Source organism: Talpa europaea, assembly GCF_964194135.1.
Source record: "Talpa europaea genome assembly, chromosome: 10".
NCBI lineage: Eukaryota > Metazoa > Chordata > Mammalia > Eulipotyphla > Talpidae > Talpa > Talpa europaea.
This window is the reverse complement of record NC_140077.1, coordinates 46,574,347-46,601,245: the sequence shown is the minus strand read 5'-3', so window position 1 is coordinate 46,601,245 and position 26,899 is coordinate 46,574,347. Positions and strand designations below refer to the sequence as shown.

General features: G+C 36.4%; 1 protein-coding gene across 1 annotated transcript in view; it reads right to left on the bottom strand.

Annotated features, from left to right (window-relative positions):
* The window catches only part of CTNNA3 (catenin alpha 3), a gene marked incomplete at both ends in the record, with an annotated part of 1,381,762 nt that overhangs the window by 678,197 nt on the left and 676,666 nt on the right, over positions 1-26,899 (bottom strand). The window contains one exon of the mRNA XM_084245749.1: positions 14,190-14,270. Coding sequence (XP_084101875.1) covers positions 14,190-14,270 — 81 coding nt within the window. The remainder of the gene's footprint in view (positions 1-14,189; positions 14,271-26,899) is intronic.

Below are 26,899 nucleotides of genomic sequence, written 5' to 3'. Positions count from 1 at the left end.
TGTGTCTGTTTTCAAAATTTTGTTGGAAAATGGCTAAATTACCTGACATAATATAATGTAAAATATAATGAGCAAGAAGAATCTTCTTTGCAATATTTACATATGCATTGAGTTTAACAAATGCCTTTTGAGATTTCCATCTAAAAGTAAGGCACCATTCTAGGCGATCTGGGCAACACCAGGATACCAGAACATGGTTAGGTCTTAGGGAGTGTGAGATGCACAAGGAATTTGATGAGATCTCGAAAGAAGCACAAACAAATAAAAAACAAATCATTTAGAGTTAATATTGATATGTTAACATCTGTATTTGCCATTGTGTTTGTCTTTCCTTTGATTTTATTTATTTATTCTTTTAATAACTTTTTTTTTTTTTTTTGGCCTTCTTTCATTGTTATTCGTCCCTCTGAGGTTCTGGCTTTAGGACTCCTTGTAGTATTTTTTGGAGTGGGGGTTTAGTTGCAATGAAATTCCGGAGTTTCTGTTTGTCTGGGAAGGTCCATATTCTTTCTTCAAAGAGGAAGGAGAGCTTTGCGGGATAGAGTATTCTTGGTTGGCATCTGTTTTCTTGGAGTCTGTTGACTATGTCCCTCCACTCTCTCCTTGCCCGTAGTGTTTCTTCGGAGAAGTCTGATGTCAGCCTGATTGGTTTTCCTTTGAATGTTATCTGTTTCTTCCCTCTTGCCAGCTTCATTATTTTTTCCTTGTCCTGGATTCTTGGGAGCTTTACTATTATGTGTCTTGCTGTATTTTTCCTTTCGTCGTGGAAGTTTGGTGTTCTTCTTGCTTCTTGTATATCAATTTTCAGCTCCTTCTTCACATTTGGGAAGTTCTCTTCAATTATCTCTTTGAATATTTTCTCTGTTCCTACATCTCTCTCCTCTCCTTCTGGTATTCCTATAACTCTTATATTTCCTTTCCTCATGGAGTCAGATAGTTCCCGAAGTCTTTCTTCGTTCTTTTTCCTTCGTACTTCTCTTTCCTTTTCTGTTTTGGTTCTTTTTATTTCTGTGTCTTCAAGATTACTTATTCGTTCTTCCATTTCATCTATTCTGCTTTCATTGCTTTTCCCAGAATTCTTTAGTTCTTCCATTAATTCTTTGATCTCCTGCATTTCTTTTACTTCCCTCTTTAGGGACTCAATTTCTTTCTTCTGACCATTGTTTTCCCTCTCTAGGGACTCAATTGCATTCTTCTGATCGTTGATTATTTTTCCCTTATCATTGTTTTCCTTTATGACTTCTGTCAGTTTTTTAATCACGGCAATTTTAAATTCTCTTTCTGGAAGGCTCAGAAATTCTTCCAAGTTATTGTCGTTGCAATCTGGGGGCTGGCTTTCTTTTTGTGGTGTGCTTTTTCTCTGGAGAGTTGCTAGGTTGCGTGTGGTTCTTCTCCTCCCTACTGTCTGTTTTCTAATTTGCCGTATGCGTTGGGACACTGTGTTGTTGGGACTGGCCGGCATCTTGGGTGGGCTTCTCTGTTCCCCTCTGGTTCTTCCAGGAGTCATCTGTCAGTTTCAAGCAGCCTTTACTGGAGAAAGGTCCCTGTTCTAAAATGCCGATGTGGGGACACACTCCCCTGTGCGCCTGGTCTGCCCCGGCGGTGGGTTCCTGCTCCCCTCTGGGCTTGGACTGCAGGCCAGAGGGGGTCTGGCGTGGGCGAACTTCCCCCGCTCACCTCTGGCTCCTGAGGAAGCCTTCTGCAGGTAGTCTTTACTGAAGAAATGTCCCTGTTCTAAAATGGTGATGTGGGACACACTCCCTGCGCTTCTGGTCTCAGGCACACTCTTCTGCGCGCCTGGTCTGCCCCGGCTGTGGGTGCTCGCTCTCCCTGTGGGCTCAGACTACTTGTTCAGAAGGGGCCCGGTGTGGACTAACTCCCCAGCTGGCCACTAGCTCCTTCAGTAGCCTGTTCTGGGGTCAAGTCGCTAGGTGGCACCAGAGATCTCTCCTAGAGCCCTTGGGGAGCTGATTTTCCACCCCGTGGGACAGGGAGCAGAGCGGGGATGGTAGGGTACACCTCAACAGCTTTGGGGTGCTGTGTCTGCCTTGTGCCCCACCGTCGTGGGGAACCCACGCCCCTAATTTCGTGCCCCGGGTCTCAGTTCCAAAGCCCTCAGTTCCAGGACGCGGGCTGTAGCCCAGATCAGTGGCGCGGGAATGGCGCCTTTTGAATCCCGCTCCCCTGCCTGGGCGCCTTGTTCCTGCTCACTCAGGGAGGGCCTCGCCCGGGTCTCAGTTCCAAAGCCCTCAGTTCCAGGACGCGGGCTGTAGCCCAGATCAGTGGCGCGGGAATGGCACCTTTTGAATCCCGCTCCCCTGCCTGGGCGCCTTGTTCCTGCTCACTCAGGGAGGGCCTCGCCCGGGTCTCAGTTCCAAAGCCCTCAGTTCCAGGACGCGGGCTGTAGCCCAGATCAGTGGCGCGGGAATGGCGCCTTTTGAATCCCGCTCCCCTGCCTGGGCGCCTTGTTCCTGCTCACTCAGGGAGGGCCTCCGCCCGGGTCTCAGTTCCAAAGCCCTCAGTTCCACGACGCGGGCTGTAGCCCAGATCAGTGGCGCGGGAATGGCGCCTTTTGAATCCCGCTCCCCTGCCTGGGCGCCTTGTTCCTGCTCACTCAGGGAGGGCCTCAATATTAACTCTAAATGTAAATGGACTAAACTCTTCAATAAAAAGACACAGAGTTGCAGCCTGGATTAAGAAACAAAACCCAACCTTTTGCTGTCTCCAGGAAACACATTTAGCTACAAAAGATAAAAATAGGCTCAAAGTTAAAGGATGGAAAACAATCCTACAAGCAAATGGACCAAAAAAGAAAGCAGGAACAGCTATACTTATATCAGATAAAACAGATTTCAAACTCAAAAAGATAAAAAGAGACCCCAATGGTCACTACATTATGATCAAGGGGACAATACTTCAAGAAGAAATAACACTCATTAACATATACTCACCAAACGAAGGAGCACCAAAATATATCAGACAACTGTTGTCCTCTCTGAAAACAGACATCAGAGAAAACACATACGTAGTGGGAGACTTCAACACACCACTATCAACAATGGATAGATCAACAAGACAAAAAATAAGTAAAGAAACCAAAGCTCTAAATAAAGACCTAGAGCAATTGGGCTTAACAGACATCTATAGAACACTAAACCCCAAAAAAATGGAGTACACATTTTTCTCAAGCGCACACGGATCATTCTCCAGGATCGATCACATACTGGGGCACAAGACAAACATCAACAGATACACCAAGATTGAAATCATATCAACCATCTTTTCTGACCATGAAGGCATCAAACTAGAAATAAACCATAAAAAGAAGGCAAGGAACTTTCCTACCTCATGGAGATTAAAAACCACACTACTGGAAGACCATTGGACTAATGAGGAGATCAAAGAAGAAATTAAAAAATTTTTTGAATTGAACGACAAGGAGGACACCAATATCCTAAATGTATGGGATGCAGCAAAAGCAGTAATAAGAGGAAAATATATAGCAATAGAAGCTCACATCAAGAAACAAGAAAGAACGCAAAGAAACAACCTAATCTCGAAGCTCAAAGATCTAGAAAAAGAACAACAAAAAAACCCCAAAACCAGTAGAAGAAAAGAAATAATAAAAACCAAAGCAGAAATAAATGAAATTGAAACTAAAAAAACAATCCAAAAGATCAATGAAACCAAGAGCTGGTTCTTTGAAAAAATCAATAAAATAGACAAACCCCTAGCCAGGCTCACAAAGGAAAAAAGGGAGAAAGCACAAATAAACAGGATCATCAATGAAAGAGGAGAAATCACAATGGACACAGCAGAAATCAAAAGAATAATCAGTAACTACTATGAACAGTTATATGGAAACAAGTTTAACAATCTAGAGGAGATGGACAAATTCCTACAACTCTACAATCACCCAAAGCTAGATAAAGAAGAAATAGAACACCTAAACAGACCAATTACAATTAGCGAAATTGAAATGGTAATCAAAAACCTCCCCAAAAACAAAAGCCCAGGACCTGATGGATTTACAAATGAATTCTACCAAACATTCAGAGACGAATTAGTGCCTATCCTTCACAAACTCTTCCAAAAAATTGAGAAGGAAGGGACAATACCAAACACGTTCTATGAAGCCAACATTACACTAATACCAAAACCGAACAAGGACAACACAAAAAAGGAAAACTACAGGCCAATCTCCCTAATGAACACTGATGCAAAAATCCTCAATAAAATTTTAGCTATCAGAATCCAACAATGTATCCATAAGATAATTCACCACGACCAAGTTGGATTCATTCCAGGGGCACAAGGATGGTTTAACATCCGAAAATCAATCAACGTTATCCAACACATCAACAAAAAGAAATATAAAAACCATATGATAATATCAATAGATGCTGAGAAAGCTTTCGACAAAGTGCAACACCCATTCATGATAAAAGCCCTTGAAATTCTTGGGATACAAGGAACATACCTCAACATCATAAAGGCCATCTATGACAAGCCAACAGCCAGTATCATTCTCAATGGTGAAAAGCTGAAAGCAATTCCATTAAGATCTGGAACAAGACAAGGATGTCCACTCTCACCATTGCTTTTCAATATAATACTGGAAGTCCTAGCCAGGGCAATAAGACAAGAGAAAGACATCCAAGGAATCCAAATAGGAAAAGAAGAAGTCAAACTATCACTATTTGCAGACGATATGATATTATACATAGAGAACCCCAAAAACTCCACAGAAAAGCTAATTCAACTCATCAATCAGTTCAGTAAAGTGGCAGGATACAAAATCAACACGCAAAAGTCAGTAGCCTTCCTATACACAAACAATAAATCTGAAGAAGAAGAAATCAAAAAGACCATCCCTTTTGTTATTGAAACAAAAAAAATCAAATATTTGGGAATAAATCTAACAAAAGAGGTAAAGGACCTATACAAAGAAAACTATAAAACACTGTTAAAAGAAATAGAAGAAGACACAAAGAAATGGAGAGACATCCCCTGCTCATGGATTGGAAGAATAAACATTATTAAAATGGCCATCCTTCCAAAAGCAATATACAGATTCAATGCTATTCCAATCAAAATTTCAATGTCATTCTTCAAAGAAATAGAACAATTATTGATGAAATTCATATGGAATCACAAAAAACCCCGAATAGCCAAAGCTCTCCTGAAAAAAAAAGAAGGGAATGGAGGCATCAGACTCCCAGACTTCAAACTATACTACAAAGCCATAATCATCAAAACCGCATGGTATTGGAACAAGAACAGACATACAGACCAATGGAATCGAATAGAAAATCCAGAAATAAACCCACAGGTTTATGGTCAACTAATCTTTGACAAAGGAGCAAAGACTATGCATTGGAGCAAAGAAAGTTTGTTCAATAAATGGTGCTGGGAAAACTGGGTCGCTACATGCAAAAGAATGAAGCTTGACCACCACCTCACACCATACACAAAAATCAACTCAAAATGGATTAAAGAACTAGACATAAGACCTGAAACCATAAAATATATAGAAGGAAATATAGGCGAAACACTACGTGATTTGCACATCAAAGACATCTTTACAGACACATCACCCAAAGCTGTGATAGTGAAGGCAAAGATAAACAGCTGGGACTATATCAAATTAAAGAGCTTTTGCACAGCAAAAGAGACAATAACAAAAACAAAGAGAAACCCCACCAACTGGGAGAACATTTTTGCACCCAACACTAATGATAAAGGACTGATCACAAAAATCTGCAAAGAGCTGATGAGACTCAACAACAACAAAGAAAATAATCCAGTCAAAAAATGGGCAGAAGAGCTTAAAAGAAACTTCTCTGAAGAGGAAATGCAAATGGCCAACAGGCATATGAAAAAATGTTCAACATCACTTGTCATCAGGGAAATGCAAATCAAAACTACCATGAGATACCATCTTACACCAGTGAGAATGGCACATATTAAAAAAACTAGCAACAACAAATGTTGGCGAGGGTGTGGAGAAAAAGGAACTCTTCTGCACTGTTGGTGGGAGTGCAAACTGGTCCAACCACTGTGGAAAGCTGTGTGGAGATTTCTGGACCTACTAAACATAGAGCTTCCATATGACCCAGCAATTCCACTCCTAGGTATTTACCCAAAGGACACAGAAACATCAATTCCAAAGAACACCTGCACCCCTATGTTTATAGCAGCACTGTTTACAATAGCTAAGCTTTGGAAACAACCCAAATGCCCAAAAATAGATGACTGGATCAAGAAGATGTGGTACATATATACCATGGAATATTACTCAGCATTCAAAAAAGATAAACACATGCAATTTGCTGCAACATGGATGGCGCTGGAAGGGATCATGCTCAGCGAAATAAGCCAAAAAGAAAAAGAAAAATACCGGATGGTCTCACTCATAGCAGGAATCTAGAAAACTTAAATAAGGGACCAGGAAAATGAATAACTATAAGAAAGTGAAAATCAAAATCAACAAAAAACTATGAACCAGAGACACTTTTAGGGGGGCGGGGGCGGGAGGGGAGGGATTGGGGTCAGAATGGGGGGCTGCAATTGTATGGGGAATATAACAATAAAATTTATAAAAAAAAAAAAAAATAAAAAAAAAAATAAAAAAAAAAATAAAATATTAATGTAAAAATAAATAAATAAAAATAAATACATAAAAAAAAAAAAAAAAAACAAATCATGCCTAAGAAGTTTTCTGGTAAGGATAACACATATTATTTCACTTTAAAAACTGAAAAGGACATTAAGTGTTGAAGCTGTGAAGTGGGAAGCACTCATTTCTAGGAATAGAGAATATCTCAAGCAAAGAAAATAGAGAGATTCTGAGAATATCACCAGTATTTATAATGACTGAAACACAGTAGTAGAATGATGATTGAAATAAGATCTCATTAGGTACAGTGATTTCTGTTTAAAAAAAATATAAAAGGAAATACAACAATATGGCTAAAAGATGACAGGTGGAAATGGCCAGAGACTGGTGACTCGTGTTAGATATCTTTAAGAAAGAGCAAAAACCAGGGGCCTCCCCAGTGGCGCAGCAGTTGAGTGCTGGCTTGCGAAGCTGCCTGCAGCCTCTGCAGGGTTGGTTCAATCCCTGGCCATCAGGTGAGGGTCCACATGGCGTGCAGACCTCTCCTGCCACCCGCTGCTCCCCTCAGCAGTGTATTTCTTCGTCAGTCTGCCTGTTCTGCTCTCCGCTCTGACTCTGGTGAATTCTCTCACCCTCCCGCGCTTCTGACTGTACCCCAGTGCTTGTATAAATAAATAAATAAATCTGTTTTTAAAAAAAGAGCAAAAATCAGCACAGAGAGATCTTTCCCTTTGAATGTCTATCCACCTCCTTTTTTTTTTTTTTAACTTGACATAACTCTGGTTTACAATATTGTACGTGATTCAGTTCTTACATAGAGGTAGTTTCCTACACCACACCCACCAAGGCATCCATACTCCTTCCACATAGTCCTTTGGGTCCCCTCCACAATCTTTTCTCCACCCTCCCCCTACCTCTAACTAGCATCAATTCTAAAGTCAGATTTCTAGAGTTATTAGTTTGGTTCTGTCTGATGCTTTGTTTTGTTTCTCTATATTCCCCATATAAGTGAAACCATCCAAATTTGTCTTCCTCCTTCTGACTTATTTTGCAAAAGCATCTTAACCTATGCAAATAACATTGCAATTAATGCAACCAACCCACAATTTTCTATCCAGATTGTTTTGCTAATTCCTGATCATTCAGCATCCCTTCAGAGTTATAATTATGAACTATATTACAGGTTTCAGGTGTTTTTTCATTTCATCCATTGAACCAGTCTCTGATTTCAATTGTTGCTGTGGGGAAAAGTTTTGTGGCCTCAGAAAACATCCCACCTCCCATGCATTCTCTGCTTCAATTTGTTATTCTTTTTCAGGGCCTCCTCCAAGGATCTAGGAGATTTTTTTTTTCTCTCTCTCTTTTAGGTTTGCATAGATATTTAAAATAGAATATATTCAAATTTTATCATAAAAACTTTCAACACATACAGTTTGTAATGATTAACAACATATCTACCATCCAATTTACCAACTTTAGCATGTCATTTAGCAAGATTGTGTCTTATTTAATTTACATTATTTTTGTAAATTAGCAAGATTTTTTCTTATATAATTTACATTCCTTTCTTCTTTATTTGTTTTCTGAGAATTTTTTTTTAATTCCAGATATTTTACTCTTATGTACATTATTCAGAATTCTTTAAAAGTATGGACATTCTTTTACCACAAAACCATGATCAAGTCTAATACAATTAATAACATTTCCTGGCTATCATCTAAACTCAGTTCATAATCAAATTTCTCCAAATGTCTCAAAACTGTCTTTTCTACTCTTAGTTCACTCAAATTTTGAATCAAGCAATGTGAAAACACTATACTTACTTGTTATTTCCTTGTACTTTTTAATCAAGATAATTCTTACTCTCCCTTCCCCCTACCACTGACGTGTTCAAACCAATGCAGATATTCTAGAAGATTCTCAGTACAAGCACAGAGAGCTATGGGGAGTCAATGCCACTGGTATCAACACTCAGCCAATGAAAATGAGAGGTATGAAATATATTTTTCAGCCTCCATCCGTTCGTCAGACAATGCAGGAGGCATTGTGTCCCTTTACCAGGGGCAGGTATACTTGTTGCCTACAGAACCACCTTAAAAGGATATCTTTTCCTCCATCCCTGATCATTCTCTTACATGTCATGGTTCTCTTATACCTCCTTCTTGGAATCTTCTCTCAAACAAACTTCTTGGTCTCAGTAAGTATCAGGATTTGCTTTCAGAGAACTCCAATATGAAACAGGAAAGGCACATTGATCTGGTGTTAATGTTGTTTGGTCATTGACCTAGCAACAGGCTCTGATGTTTTAAATAAGCTACCCATTACTGATCACACTTTGCCACTTTTACTTTGTACACCACTGTGTTTGATTTTCTATCTCCTATATTATGCTGAATGGAAAATATAAATTATTATGAGATAGGACTAAAAAGGCTGATGTGGACAAGATATGGAAGACCCTAAATGGTAAACTAAGCAATTTTTCTTATGTTTTGACATATAATATGGAGATTTTTTCACTGAAACTGTACATTCATTTATATCTGTGTATAACACCTAAATAAACTATGTATATATATCCACATTATTTTCTTACCCAGTAGAACACTTCATTCTTTTCACTTGGATTACATAGGGGGAAAAATGTTAAAGAAGAATGCCAACATAGAAATTGGATAGTCTTAAAGGCAGCTAGAGTATTAAAATCTGAAGTTAGTGGGAGACGAATAATTTGAAGGGATGTATTTTCAATAAATAGCTGTTTGTGTCCAGGCATGAAAAATGTTAAGGTAGAAAAACAAACTGAAGAGTTTTCCATCTTTCTTACTGTGATTTAATAAAAAAACTTTGAGACATCATGTTTTGTATTTCTAACTGATGTAAGTGATTTGGGATCTCAAGTAAAATAATATATTTCTTAACAATTGAAGCCCCAAAGTGAAAGCTGTATGTGAAAACTATGAGAAAGCCCCCTGACTACCACAAAAGAATGGGAAAGAAAGAATTACATTGTGAGATAAAAAGGAAAGGAAAGAAGATAAACTGCTTCAGAAAATAATAATCTTCGGAACCCAAAATATTGTATTTCTGTATGTTAATCCTATTCAAATTTTAGTCAATAGCAAAATAAGACTTTAAAAACTCGGCTAGTAAGTAGGAATTAAGTCAACTAATAAATCATTAATACACTGAATAATTGGGACTTGTATATTACATAATATTTAACATCTAATGATAAGTATGATGAAGAAGAGGTATAAGAATCTACATGCATTTGGCGAACCCACTTCTTTGAGTGTGGAATTGGTATTACTAATAGGGAGAAGGGCTGGATATTGAAATTCATCAACTCAGCAAATAAAGACTAAATTAAGATTTTGTTTTATTTAAAGTTTGGTTTTACCAGAGTTCCATTTTATTTAACATACCTCAAATGCTTATTTTATCATTTATGAATGGCTATTTTTCCTCAATATAGTAAAAAAAATTAATCTGCTCATAATAGAATCAATTGTGTGTTTCACTTGGACAATATAGTAGAAATATAATATATTTTATTGTTTTATTTATGATGTAAAGGAGGCTTAATAGCCTCCCCCCCTTATCAAGAATTTCAGAAGGAATATAGTTCTCAAAGAAATGATGAGAAAGAAGGCTAAAAGAAGAAAGTTTAAATTAAAAAATATAAAATAAATAATGAGGAAGAAAAAATAAGATAGTAAAGTTAAAAGTTCTTAAAAGTTCTGAAGATCAATAGGCCATTATCCCTACATCAATATGGAGATTACAGATTTGGGCTGGGACTGGATGGATTTGCTAAAACCTTGACTTACCAATTACCTAGCTATTGTTCCGTTAACAAACTCACCTACAAGATCAAAACAGTGGTACTATGACATCACTTTTTACTTCAGGGATAAAAATTCATAATGTAAAAGTATACTTAGTAAGCAAATTTGGAAACATTTACTAGATGAGTGATATTGTCATAAATGGAATTTTAAGGACAAAATCCAGTGGGAATAAAAATCTATTAAAAAATGCAAGCAGAGTATGATGATTGTTACAATAGAACTACATATGTGATGAAAGCTTTAGGAAAAAAGATTAATTTCAGTTGGTGAAAATGACAAATATTCCATGGAGAGGTAAACTTTACATTACTTTTGAACTTTCTTACTTGATTAGGAATTGGGTGGAGGGAACAGGGGGAGTAGGGAAGGCACCAAATTGAACAAGTCATATATACAAAGACTTGTGTGTGTTTGAGGGGTAGGAGAGGAGTTTATAAAAAATTTGATGAATAGTAAGTAGATTCTTTAGTGAGAGGATAAATCCATGAGTGAGGGTAGTAGGAAGGAAGATGTAAGAAAAAAGGCAGAAGAGAAAGAACATTAAGAAAAAAATGGAGGTTTCTCAAAATAGAAAATATATGTCTGGCATAAGATCCAGTAATTCACTCCTAAGAACATTTATGAAGAAGATAAAAGCAATAATTCAAATTAATAGCCAAGGTATGAAAATAACATAAGTACCCAAGGACAAACTAATGGATTAAAAAAATGTAGTATATTTGCACAGTGGAATACTAGTCAGCTATAAAAAGATGAAATCTTGCCATCTGCAACAATATAGATGAACCTAGAGGGGGTTATGCTAAGTGAAATAAGTCAAGGGAAAAAGACAAATATTAGATGATTTTACTCAAATGTGGAATATAAAGGAAGAAAACAAAGGAACAGACAAAACTAAATGAAAACTAACCCTAGAAAACTGACTGTAGAATTGAGATTATAAGAGGAGGGTGGCCTGTAGGAAGCAGAGGGTGTAGGAACCCAATTGTGGAGATTATAGGTGCTTTGGTGATGAGTATGGTCTGGTAACACACATCTGAAGAGGTGCCAACCTATACCCTTAAATCATATAATGTGTTACAAACCAATGGATTCAATTTTTTTTAATAAAGAAACATGGGAATAAGTCAGAGCCAAATCACAGAAAACCTGGAATATCATGCTAAGAATTTTTTCTTCTCTAGGGCAGTAAGCAAGAAAATCAAGCAGCACTATTGACTAACTCTTGAGACATTTCATCTTGCTGCTCCAAAATGTATTATGTGCTTCCGGACAACATACATCTAAACTATCAACTTCATTCTTTGGGAAGAAGTTTAATGACAGAACACAAGCTAAAATGTTTCTTTGTTACTGATAGGCAAGACATGGATAAGCAACAGGATTAGAATGGATGGGCAGGAAGGTGGATTCGGCTTATTTCTTACTTAAAGCAACAAAAACAGATCTAGAACAAGAGATTGACATTAAATACTGCAAAATAACAGTATTTCAAGGGTAGATGTTTTCTGTATAAATAAGTATATATAAGGTGCTTAAAACAAGTTGCTTGATAAAATTTGCAAAAATAAGAAGAGGTGGAGATGACTCATGTTGCCGTTTCAACTAGTTTTTATTATTGCCAAAAGCATAAACATCAGAATGAAAAATGAAGTCCCGTTAAGGATAAGTGAGGATAGTGAGAACTAATCATAGCAACTATCTCAATGACATGGAAGGTCTTGGACATTTCCAAAAACAACTCCTAACAAGTCCACCCCTTTCTAAACACATACTACTTCTCCCATAATAAATAGAGCTTGGGGGCCTCCCTGGTGGCACAGGAAGTTAAAATGTAACCTATGAGGCTGTCTGCAGTCACTGCAACATGAGTTCGATCCTAGGCCTGGGAGATACCCACATGGCACAGCAGACCTCTCCAGACTCACCCACTGCTCTCCTCAGAAGTGTATTTCAGTACATCTGTCTGTTGTGTTCCACACTCTGTCTCTGGTGAATTCTTTAACCTCCCCTACTCTGGCCTGTGCCCAGTTCTTGTATGCATAAATAAATAAATCTTTAAAAAGAAAAAATAGAGCTTAGTTTTGTTGATTTAAGCAAAGTTTCTGACTATTTCAATGCATAGAATTTGAGGAAAACAACATTCTATTACTCTGGATCTCAGACATTAAGAAGATCTGGCAGCTTGCATCTATCCTTCCTGGGAGCCTAGCACCCTCATGTCAGAAATCAAGGCTATCCTGTTGGAGAAAGAAGCCACCTGGGGGAGCCCTTGGAGTTTAAAACCAGACAAAGAATGGAACAAGAAGGATCACTGAGGCCTCAAATATGAAATCCTCAGTACAAACAGTCACCATTTAACCATCACTACAGGGGAGGCCACAAGAAAAAACACTACAGAAATGCCTTCCTGACCCCAAACCATCTATAGAATCATGAAATATAATAAATATAATGATAGCTATTGTTTGTAGAGATTTGTTATACAACACTATTTAGCTGAAGTAATGTAGATGTTCACTTGTGAACCACAGGGGATTTCAGTATTCTATAAGATGGAAATTCCCCTAACTGTGAAGAAAAGTATTGGTAACACCCATGCTTTTTCTATCTTACTGATGGAGCTATCGTGGAAACATGTGGTAAAATATGTCAGGTTAAATTAGAATTTCAGATAAACACAACTATAATTTTAATATAATTAATTCCCATGCAATATTTGAGGCATACATGTACTAAACCATGTTGTTATTAATCTGAAATTCAAATATAACTCTGCAGTCAGGTTGTGCTAAATTCCCTCAACTCTTACAGTCCATTAGCCTAAGGGCTGACAGTAGAAGAAGAATTCAAATTAAGGCCATAAAATTGAAAGACTGAAATTTTCTCATCCTTCAAAATTGTTTTTACACAGCTAATATTAGCTGACTGGGAAACATATATTTATTTTATTTCTAAATCTACTTCTGAATTAAAGATTGCTCAGGCCATTTTACTAAAGCTTCCTATTAAACTGTAGTAATATATTGCATTAAAAGTTTAGGTTGAAAAGTTTTCATTCCTCTTTTATGAGTTAATGGTGATCAAATTAAAGCCATATGTGAAAAAGAACTCATTATTAGGTAATGAAAAGGAGCAAAAGTAAAAGTCTGAAGATAGCTAAGTATTTATATTCCTCGTTGTGCAAAATTTTGACTTCCACATTTAATGAAATCCTTTCTAAAACTATGTTTCTGATGGGTAAGAACTAGTTTTCACCAAAAATTAATTTTGAAGCATCCTGGAAAAAAAAAAAAGGATATGGGAACAAGTATGACTTCTGATTTAGTTCTTGTCCATTGTAAGCACTAAGATAGTAAACACAGTTTTTAACGTAATGAAATCAATTTGCCAACATTTCTTAAAATCTAACTGTGGCAGCCGCTGATAATGTACTTCATTCAGTCCTCAAAGTCCTGTTACACATAACTGATGGGGCACAGCTACAATTTGAATGTGACTGTCCCTGAAGCTAAATCACCCTCTTTTTTCTACTTTATGTTTGCCACAAAATTGGTTAAGATATGGAAATGCAGAAAGTATATAGTTATTACTCATGTGTTGTGTTTTTACATTAATTTTAAAAGAACAAAAACAAGAAGTAAATATCATGGAACTGGGGATAAAAAGGTTCATTTCTCATGAACCTCTATTCCCACATCTCTCTCTTCCTTCACCTGTCTGCGAAGGTCTCTTGTCTTCTTGCACATGTTGTCTATTGCAATATTCAGGGTATTACTCTTTTCCTTTTTCCCCGTCTGCAAGAGAGAAAAAAAAAATGCATAAGCTAAGGTATCAAATTACTCTTTATCCTTAGTAGTTTGCTTTCTAAATTTCCTGAAAATAGCTGCTGGAAATTTCAAGAATAGGTTTTAAAACTCTGTAATATTGCATATGATTCATGAGCACTTCACATAAGACTAAGTAGAACAGTGATTAAAGCTCACATTATTTTCTTCTTTAAGCTTCCATAATATTTCTGATACAGGATTAGGTTGTATTCAGTATGGCAGTAGGCAGAACATTATCTCCAAGAAATTCTGATCTTCATTCTTAACAAGTCGACTCTTTAACTGCTAAGCATGCAATTAGCTTAAAAGCATTAGATGCCCAATTTGTCAACTTCTGTGGGAGTTTCTGAAGTCATTTTCATGGTGTATTGTATAAGATATGCAGAGGCATATTGGAGTTTTGCTAAACATTAAATAAAATATGCAGTGCAAATTCATACAATTTGCAAGAGTTGACCACAATTTCAGCTGACAATATTCCAAGAACAAATTGTTTTAAATAAAAACTTGACTCTGTTTTTGGCTCTTTAAGATAATTTGTGCAACACCTTTTCATTCCCTCGGCAGAACAGTTCTCTCTGTTATATCCTTAACCTAAATCTTTAGGCTATTAAGCACATAGGGAGTCACCTTGGTTGGTATTTTCTACATATTACTTTTGTGGGAGACAGCTGAATTGAATCTAATCATACATTTTTTGTGATACCTTGTATAAAAGAGATTGAAAAAAATCATTATGTGATTCACCTTTAGGAAAATTGCTACTATTCAAATTAATAAACTGAAAAGAACTCTTTAGAGGAGACCTTGAAAATCAGGACATGAGTTTAATAGATGAAAGGAGCTTACAACATGGACTCCACAAAGAAGATATCAAAGTATTGTCCATTAGACACTGTATCACACATGGCCCCTGATAACAAAAATTATACATAAATTCTAGTTTAAAGTGGAAAGATTCCTTTATGGGGAGTTCCAGACTATACCAACCTTTTTAATCCTATCATGTGTCACATTATCTCAAGTACTATCATTACATTAATATTGTCATTTAATTTTTCTATATCTCCTTCCAAGTTGTTACTTATAAAAGTACCTTTTACTTCAGTGTCTCACCAAGCAACCCCTTTTTAAAATACTACCTGATTCTCAATACTATGCACAGAGTTACCTCAACAACAGCTCCAAAGTAAACTCTAACTTCCCCTCATCCTAACATCATGTTGAAACGCTGCAATATACTTTGTTATTTTCTTTGGGGCATGTTCATTATCATTATGATGCTAGAATCTTGAAAATTACATTTGCAATATGTTTATATTGTGTGTATACATACATATATATAGTTAGCTCGTTGTAACTTACTGGTAATAACTTACTGGTAATAGAGCTTACTGGATCATGTTGACTAGTTTACAAATGGACAACTTGATTGAAAGCACAAAATAACTTTATTGGGGGCTTACCATACATCAGGTAGTGTCATATTAGATTCTGGAGGAGATCTTTAGCATTTACCTGTCAACACACTGCTAAAATCCTGTATTAGCTAAAGTTGTGAGGTACCAATTTAAAACTCACATCCATATTTTCTCATCAACAGTGTTACTAAAATTTAAGATGAGGAAGATCACCATCATTTAAATAAGTTTTGCATTTATATAATGCAAAATGTTTGGCATCCATGTGCCTCTGTATAGTAAATTTCAATAACCCCGAGAAACTATTATGACAGTAAAAAATAAAAAACAAATTGGCTCTACATATTTCCAGATGTCTCCTAGGGGAGACACAATAGAGGACTTCTAATTATTTACTCCATTTTAATTTTGAGAGTGATTTTACAATGTTTGCATGACAGAGACTAGTGTAAGAAGAGAAAAGAGAGAGGGAGAGTTACGAGAGATAAAAACTTTTGGGATGTCAGAGTATAATAAAAGCAACGGTGGCCATTGCTCAGATGAATATTGTGGCTACTTGTGCAGCTCTTACGCATCATGCACCTTGTCAGCGAAGAATTGTGGAAAGTTAATTCAGGACTACGTAAGGCAATGAGAAAAACAGATGCACACTGGGTTATAAGACCATTTCTAATTTACCTAAAGAACCTAGCCTTTATTCTCTAGTTTTATGCAATATTAGCTCTTAATTGTACCTCTGTCCATTACATGAAAAAAGAGATAGTCAAAGGGGAATGGGATGAAAGAAGTCACCAAGGACTGAGTCAAAACAGAATGTCTTCCCTCCCCAAACATACATATAGGCCATCAAATATAATATGGGATACTCCTGTTGTGTTAGCCATAAAAAAACTCACAAGTTCTGTGATATGATTCATCAGAACAACTAAAAGATGCCAGTGTTCTCAGCGCTAGCAGCAGTAGCATACAAATCTTTAATAAAGGGTGACAGGAGGTGACAGCATGAAAAGATTCAATAAGAACTATAAAGATGATTTCCTAATTTCTACCCAGAGCTTAACCTTAGTTTAAAATGTTTCACTGGGGGTCTCCATGGTGGTACAAGGGGTTAAGACGCAACCTATAAAGCTATCTGCAGCCTCTGCAGCTAGAGTTCAGTCCCTGGCCAGGAAGCTACCCACATGGCACAGCAGACCTCTCCTGATTTGCCCGCAGCTCCCCTCAGACGTGTATTTCAGTCAGTCTGCCTGTTCTGTTCCCCACCCTGTCTCTGGTGAATCCTCTCACTCCCCACACCTCTGGCCTATACCCCAGTTCTTATATACATAAATAAATACATCTTTAAAAATAAAATAAAATAAAATGATTCATTGGGTCAAAAACATTTTGTACTCTAGGTAATAATAAACAGTCCCTATCATTGCAAGAAATTAAAATTCCCCCCTTCTTTTCTTTTCTCACTTCCCCCCCTTTCTTGTTTTTCACTTTCTGGTTTTTATTGGGTTCTTGATCTATTTATCCAGATTTATTTGGCTTCAGTCAAGCCATTTTCTGCCTCTTTATTCCTTTTGCATGGCATAAAAATAAATAAAGCAAGGAGAAATAGTTCCATTCTACTTAAATGCTCTCATTCCTTCTGTTTTCAAAACTTTAGCAAATCATCACACAATGAGCTAGGACTGAAGGTTGAATTGCATGTACTGAGATGAGGGACAGAAAGGGCAGGATATTAAAGCAGGACTATAGACAACAGCATGTACCTTCCTTCCTATATCCCAGGTGCTCAGAGGAGATGATGCTCCTTAGAGGAAGTCTTGACAGGGGCCATCATTAAGTGAGGACAGCCGTGCTAATGGAAAAGGAACCATTTACCGTGGAGTGTCAGGGGAAAAGACTCAGAAAACATGGCACAAATCAGCAGTGTAGAGGAAAAACAATTGCATTCATTATCAATAATAAACTTCCAGGAAAGACTGTACCAAAAACAACAGTTCTGAGCATAGACTTCATCTAGTGAAATTTCATTAAAATTGCTAATGTGTGGTATAATACATACTGCCCTAATGTGATATGGGCTTATAATCTTAACTATGACTCTTGCCACAAATTTTGTCTTACCATTGCTTCCACATAACTAACCACGGTTACTTGCACTCTCTTGTGGTTCCCTTAACCTGCCCACACATTTGGAAAAAGTCTTTTTATAAATAAACTATCCTTGAATTATCCTAATTTGAATGTTCCATCTGTTTTCTATTGGGAATGTGCTGGGGAGAACTTTCAAGTACTGCGCTGTCCAGTATGATAGCCATTAATCACATGTGACTATTTGCATTTAAATACAAATTAATTAAAATTAAATAACATTAAAAATCAATTCCCCACATCCTTAATTTAAAATGCTCAATAGCCACATGTGTCTAGTAGTAATGGAATTGTATGGCACATTTACCTCACTGCAAAAAGATGTACTGGACAGTTCTATTCTAAAACATATCTTTGTGTATTGAAATATATAATGAATTTCTACATTTATGCAAGTAAACTTTAGATGAATGAGAAAATAATGAGCAAGAAACAAATACCCCAACTCTCGAGATCTTTACCCTCTAGACAAAAAAAAAACAAAAAACAAAAAGACTTCAGTCTAATTATATCTTTCTTTTGCTCTAGAACTCTTCACTTTGTTCCCATGATGGATGGAATTAATAACAAAGTTTCAATCATAATATCCAAGACCCCATATGACTCTCTCCCATATTTACTAATCAGTCACTAATAAGATACTTTAATTGGTTCTTTGTTTTATAAACAATACAATCACAACTCAAGAAATCTGGTCAAGTAAAACTTATTTTGCCCTGTTTATCTCCTTTTCTGATTATGCACTTCTATCAAGATTCAGCTCAATTACTAACTTTTACAGCTTTTTTCATGTCTCAGTTGGAGTTAATTATACTTTCAAGGTACTTAAACTTCTTTTGTTTTATACTTATATTCTTATTCTTATACATCTTTTATCCATTCAATAAACAGTTCAATCTATTCAATCAATCTTTATTATACACTATATACCAGCATAGAGACTATAGCAAGGATCAATAACACATTAGCCCTAGTGTCTGCCTTTGAGCAGCACATATCTAGTGGCAGAAACAGACACAGACACAGTATTTAAGGGTGGCATCCAGGGTAATGCATGGATCAATGGGGGCAGCACTCCCACTGAGGATGAAGGAAAGATTCCAATAGAAGGATTTGTAAGAGTCAGCCTGACGAAGATGAAAGAAAAAGTCATTCTACAGGCAAAAGTCTTTAAAGGACATTTGGCAACTAGTTTTAAAAGTATGAGGGAAGACCAGATTCCAGAGTTTCTTGATATATTATGAAACAGGTTTATCCTATAAAAAACTGGGAGTCACAGAAAATAAGTGAGTGACACAGACAAATCACTTTTTCAAATATATCATTCAGGCTGGAGTCTGCACAATGCGTTGGAGGAGATTAACACTGGAAACAGGTAAAGGAGCTAAGTAGTCCCAGTGACAGTCCACAAAAGAAAACAAACGTGTTAAAATTAATGCATTGGCAGTCAGGATGAAGGAAACAGACAAACTTAAGGTATAAGTATGAGCAAACTGCTTAGGATGTTGACTGGCAGATGCTGGGGATGAAAGAAAAAAGAAAACCCAGTTTAGACTGTTTTCCAGATTGCTAGCAGCAATGACTGAAAAGATAATTGTGCTGTGACCTGAAATGGTCATTTCAAAGGGTAAACCAGGTCAAAACAAAAATAATGATTTCAGTTTATGGAATTGTTGAAGGGTTTATGAAGAGTTCACCTCATTTCTATTTGTCCTTCGGTTAGTTTTTTACCTGCATGCATCTCTCATAAGACTGTACAATCCTTGAGAGAGAGAAAATTCGTACACGTAGCTTATAGCACAGTGATATGTACATGGTAAGAGATAAAAAGTCTTTTGTTTCATAAATAAATGAATGAAAGACTGTATAAAGGTAATCCTTGGCAAATCCTGTAAAATTTCTGGGCCTTTATTTCTACACTCATAAAACAAAACATATGGCCAAAATTTTTCGTGTATTCTTTTCTAAATTTAAAATTCTACGAAGGGGCCATGTTCTCTAAAAAGAACTATAGATTAAGTTGTCCTTTTTACTGTAAAATGTCTTGCCTGAATAGTTGAAAATATGTTAGGGGCCTCCCTGGTGGCACAAGGGGTTAAGCACCACACCATGAAACGATCCTCAGCCTCTGCAGCTTGAGCTTGATCCCTGGCCAGCCAGGAAGGCAGACCTCTCCTGTGTTGCCCACTGCTCCCTACAGCAGTGTATTTTTGTCAGTCTGCCTTTTCTGTTCCCCACTCTGTCTCTGGTAAATCCTCTCACCCCCTGCATGTCTGGCCTGTACCACAGCTCTTGTAAGCATAAATAAATAAATAATAAATAAATAAAACAAAAAAAGCAGCAACAAAAAAAGAAAATATGTTAGAGTGTACATATGTATCAATATGTTGTGGTACAAACAGAGTTAAACATTTGAACTAGAAAGGCCATGATTCTGACCTCAGAAAAAATGTAAAATTTCACATACTAAACGACAAGGTTTAAAGACAATGAAAATTTGTTCAATTCATAATCAAATAAAAATGTTACTAGTGAAGAGAAGAGCCCTATGTGGAATTTTAACAGCAATGAAAATGTTTTTACTGTTGTTTTGTCCTTGCTTTTAAAAAATATGCTATTTCATTCAACCTTTGAAATCATATATCCCCTTCAAATAATCTTTATTTCATGGTAAAGATGTACTATGGTATCCTAGTTTAGTTATTCTTTGAAGAAATAGCTTTAAAGATTTTTTATGGCTAACACATAGCAAAGGCACAGATTCTTGTCCACATTGTTTCAGGCATAAAAGACAATGCAAATAGACAAGCATAGAAAAATGAAATCTCATACAGAATGCCACCATACTGAATAGTATGTCAGGAGACGGCCCAACAGGGTATTTTAACAAATCTATCTGAAAAGAAGGGCTATGTTATGATGATAAAACTAAAACAAACACAAATTAATGCCAAGACTTGAAATGAGGTTTTTAAAAATAACTTTATAAGAACAGAATGACTTAGCTATCAAAGGAAATAGGTTGAAGATTGTAATTATCCTGAATATATGTATTGTTTGGAATCGTAAGATGCAAAAATCCTCAAAAAATGACAAACTAGTTTTGAAAATATATTAAAAAGATCATATTGCATAAACATGTGGGATTTATTCCAGGAAAACAAGGCTGGCTAAATGCCTACAAATCAATTAACACTATTCACATCAACAAAGGGAAAGATAAAAATCTTATGATCATGTCAATAAATGCAGAGAAACCATTTGTCAAGTTTGAACATCCACTTATGATTTCCAAAATGCTAAAAAAAAAGAGGACAGAAGGAACGTACCTCAAGATAATAAAGTCCATATAAGATAAATCCATAACTAACATCAAACACAATACTTAACCAGTGAAAAACTGAAAGCTTTCCCTCTATGATCAGGTACATGACAATGATATCAACTTTACCACTGCTATTCATAGTATTTGGAGTCCCAGTTAGAGCAATAAGCAAGAGAAAGGAGTACAGAATGGGAAAAAAAGTAAGACTGTCATTATTTTCAGATGACATGATAAGCTATGCTGGATCAAGTCTCTTGTCCTTAGTTTCCCACCTATAAAAATGGGTTATTGGACTAAATGATCTCTAGATGCTTATTAGTAATCTTCACAGTAGGAGTAGCCAGTACAAACAAAATAGAGATACTAGGCCAAAGTTCACAGATTCTCAATTTCACTTCATGTTTAAAATGTACAGCATGTCTTTACTAAGATTTCAATTCCCAAAATGCTGTTTCCTGGAGTCATTGTTAGAGTTCTTAGCATATTTGGATATGGCTCATTCTGAAAATCCTTTTGACATCAAGATGTCTGACCCAGCAAGCAGCATCAGGAGAGTGTCTACTCATGATGAAAAGAGGTGTGATCCTAACATAAGACCATCTATAGGAAAGTGGAAGAATTCTTATGGAAAAGACTTTCAGGATATTCAAAACCACTACAAAGTCTTATAAGCAATTGCATGTCATTATACACATAGACCAAATACATTGTTTTCCATATTTAGATCAGACCACAGTTCTCTAGCAATTTTTTCTGTGTGCAATGCTTTGAGAGGTAGAGTACATGACACTGGTCTCATTAAAATTTTATCTTCTATCAACCCTTCAGTTTCTTAAGTCTAATTCCACCCTTTTTATTTACTAAGCCAAGTTTTCATAGTTTAATTATACTCACTATGTCAAACTTAAGCCAACAGTGCGTTTTATGGATTTTTAATTATAGACTATCTAATAAAATTTTCTCATGACCTTTATATATGAAATCTAAACCAGACAGATGTCTATCACTCTGGTTATTGTTTCCATTTTCATCATCAACTATAATCGCTGTCTTGAAGATATGTTTATTTTTAAGACTATGAAATTAGAATACAATGGATTTATGTTTTATTGATGAAAATACTTTCAATCATAGTTCTCTTCTATTGGCATTTTCAAGGTTTAATTCAGTTTCAGATTTTGCAGCATGGAGAGAAGGTAAAGACAAGTTCCACTTTAAAGAAACTAAGCATGTGAAAATTTTCCTTCAAAACAGATTAATAGGTAATAATTTCCTTTACAATTAAATTTGTTTAAAAGTGACAATATATGTAATTTATGAATATAATAAGGGTCTAAATTTATGCAGGAAAAATAAATACTGATTTACATGGTATAATTTCAGAGGTGTCAATATATCCTTCTTGAAAATATTCCTTTCCACCCCTAAACTCCCAGACTCTATCCAATAATTGTAATTTCACATTCTTCATTTCTATTAAAATGTTTAGATTAGCTTTAACTAACTCATCAAGATACACATAGGGCATTTCACACACAAGTGCTAGACCATGCTCATGGTTTTCAGAAGAAATAATTTAAGAAGTTACATGACATTGAAATCTCATATCTCTAATGAAGATATAATGAACATCAAAATGTGTAGAAACTGTAAAAGGTTTTTTGGAGAAGTTTTATATGGAGAAAGATAATCTCGAGTTCCTGTCTTTCTCCTTATTTGTTCACCCATGCAATTTTGTTAAGACTTTAATAACATTTTAAAGCATGACATGAGTCCCTGGCAGCTGAAATTCTATAGGCTAGTGGAAATTCCCTTCTAAATAATCTACCTAGTTGGAGGTGACTGTCTAGTTGCTGAATTCTTTATTTTTATACATTTTTCAAGGTATTGCATATATATATATATTTATTTATTTTTATATTCCCCATACAATTGCATTTTTATGGTCCAGATATGAGTCTCTTGTAAAAGAGAGCTGGTCTAGGGTTATCTTGGTTATTTTTCACCCAAGATTATTCCCTAGATCAGTAAATAAAGATAAGCTTAGAGGAATTATAGAAACAACTAGATTTTGAGAAGCAGCAATCAAACACAGGAGAAACTATCACTCACATCAAATATGTTGTAAGTAAATTGGAGGTGGGGGTCTATGGAATCCAAGAGATCACCTATGTCCAGTTTTTCCCTTTGCCCCTCCAGATCCACTCACCACTCTTTCTCACCATACTCTCTGCTGTTACATCTTGGATTTCATAAATATTGTCTTTCATTCCCTGTCTTCAGTTGGTTTTTGGCCAATGGGAGATACCGGAGGGTAGGAGGGAAGTAAGGTTGGCATAGTTATTTTCTGGTTTCTACTGTGAGGGTAGATTTAAAATGACTGCTTTCCTCTCCTGAAGACCTCCTCTCCTAACAGGCAGTCCTTTTAGGGTCCTTCAAACTTCTAACCTGTCAGGGTCCAGGAACTACCTTTCATTTATTCCTTCAGGCTTGGAGATGGGTCGGCTGGACTCCCTGCAGTTGCTAGTCCAGAGTCTTATTCTATCCCTTGTTGGTAACTGCAAACCTTATCTACACCTATGCAAATAAGCCCATTAATATAGTCTCAAATTACCAGCCTGGTGTACCATGTTTCCCCTTGATGGAACATTTACAAATATAGTAAGACTAGGATAAAATTCAGCTTTCAACACCCGCAGCATGATTGTCTTTTCTTACTTTTCCTTTTCCTTATACTAGGCCAGAAGAGGGAAGAAGACAAAAGAAAAAGCCAATACTTCTCTTTCCTATTTATTTCTTACATTCAAAAGACCTAACAATGAAAAACTGTGGCCCAATCTAAAGCAATTCAGGAGTTTTGACAATTACTAATTACTGATTAGAAAAGAAGTGATAGAAAAGTTCTAAGACAACTAGAAAAATTTTATGATTGCTGGATATTTCATCTAGGGTTAGTAGAATGTACCCTTCTGTATAAAATTAAAGGAATAGAGATAGATAAAAATATAATTGCTTTGGACCTCCCCTAGTGGCACAGGTGGTTGAGCACAGTGCTATGAAGCTATGCACAGCCTCTGCAGCACCGGTTCGATCCCGGCTGGCCAGCGAGGGTCCCACATGGCGCAGCAGACCTCTCCTGTCTCGCCCGCTGCTCCCCTCAGCAGTGTATTTCAGTCAGTCTGCCTGTTCTGCTCCCCCACTCTGTCTCTGGTGAATCCTCTCACCCTCCCATGCATCTGGCCTGTACCCTGGTTCTTATATAAATAAATAAATAAATCTTAAAATATATATATATATATATATAATTGCTTTATTTTACCTCCTTTTTGAACATTCTAGTGAATTTAGGTTTAAGTTCCAAAAACTGCTTTGGAAGCAGATGTCATGTTGAAAATGTGGTATCAGGAAACCAGGAGAAGGGAGGATATTATTAAGAAAAATGTACAATATTGATCATTCTTGGATCACAGGCCTGAAGATAGTATCAAAGTCAGTAGAGGAGAAAGAGGAATTTCATAAAAGAGAGGAATTAACAATAACATTTTAGAGTGCTGTCCCAGACTCACCTAACATCCTACTAAAAGAGTGATGGATATTTAAGATTCAAAATGCAATGTCAAAGAAAGAAAATCCTTCTCTATGCAAACTGATAGCTCTTTTACAAATATGTATTTCTAATTTTCCTTTTTTTATTCAGAAAACTGATGGAGAAACAAATCTCTACATAGTGATTATGAGGAGGGATTTTAAGTCCTAATTTTTTTAAAACTTATTAGGTGTGTGAACTTGGGCAAATCAAATAGTCTTTATGTGTTTAATATGGAGTGTAGGGACAGGGATTTTGGGGTCCCTTCCAGAGCTGACCTCTACATACTGAATTTTACAGTTGGGGGTATGTAGTGCTTTCTGGTTTTATTTACCTACAAGGAAGTGCATTTTTATGTCACGCTCTTGGGGGAACTACTGAAAGGGAAATATTCCCCCTTCCTTGGTCCCTCTAGGGGGAACAACTTAACCTGATAAGTGAAGTTGGACAGAAGATAGGAAGGACTCATTTATAGCCTTAAGTCTGGTGGGATTTTTTTTTTTTAAATTTTATCTCCGCTGCCATTCCCTCAATGGCAGAAGGTGAATTAATGACTGCTGAACAGTCTTTTATTTAAGGAAGAAGGAATAAAACGTCTTTTCATGAAAAGACTCAGACTCCACTCTAGCTTTGTTAGATCCCTAGTTCCCGTGAAAGGGGCAATTGCCAAGTCACAATGAAAACAAAAATGTAGATAGGCAGTGGTGGCAAAAACATTCTCATTCTCAGTCCAATCAACAGATTTAAAATGAAGTATGCTTTGGAAGGCACGCAATTTCAAAGATGCAGATTTTTGGAATGATTATGTACAACCAATGAACAGAGATTTCTAAGGTCCTTCGTAAACTTTAATCAAAGCTGTTGAACCGAGACTGGAGAACACCCACACATCTGAGTAGCAAAACTAAATACTGTATTTTCTAAAGGGAAACTATAAAATAATCATTTGAAATGTTCTTATGAATCCAAAGCAGTTACCGTCACTATTAACATCACTTCAAGTTTGAAAGATAAACTTAAGTTTGAAAGGTAAACTAGATACCAGATTTTGGTTTGGTGTTATGAAGCACTGGACAAAACTCAGTAAATTTAATTTAATCAATGATATCTAATTTGGTTCAAAGGGGACCATAGCCTTAAATATTGGGTTTTATTTGTGTAACGACCACTATTCTTTTTCCCAAGGGTCAACTTTCCCTCTCACTACTGTGCAAACTGGCCTACCAGAAGAAAAAACAGATATCTGGGGAGTCATAAACCAGCCTCTTTAAACCGAGGTGATTTGGGTGTGGTGTTATATATCAGTTCCAGAAGTCAGAGAAGATTGATAAAACAGCACACAGCTCCCAACGAAGCACAGCTTAGTTGCAAGAGATTGCTGTGATGATAATCACCAGAACAAAGTATAAATTCTGGACTCAGAATTAGAAATGACCTGTAAACATCAAATAATGGGTGTCCAAATTGAAAATGAAACTATCTGTTGCCTGTAATATTTCTTGATGTGTGGCTTAGAGAGCCAGTAACATTAGAGATAGGCATGATCATTTTCAATGGCTGCTGTTAGAAAGCTGAGGATATTAACTCCTCCTTCATCAACCTCAGGGAAACAGCTAAATGGACTAGTTGGAAATCATGAGACATAAAATACAGATTTAGCATTACGCAGCAAGAACATTACAGGTTAACAGAAAATACAGAGGAACACAAATATTGCATTTGAAGAACCATACTAGCAGGCACTAAAGGAATAAATTCAATTTACATGGATCACACTTTCACACTCACCTATATATAAAAGGTAACCAAAAAATTTGACTTTCTTATAACTAACTGTAGGCAGGTGTCGGTAAATTCATTGTGAATCTAGATTATAGGACTATTTTGAAGATAGGAGTTTGTGTATCTGGGATAATTGCAGATAGGTAATGTTGAAGCTATGCTATGACTAGATGGCATTTTTTTTTAAATATTTATTTATACAAGAACCAGCGTACAGGCCAGATGCGTGGGAGGATGAGAGGATTCACCAGAGACAGAGCAGGGAACAGAACAAGCAGACTGACTGAAATACACTGCTGAGGGGAGCAGCGGGTGAGACAGGAGAGGTCTGCCACAA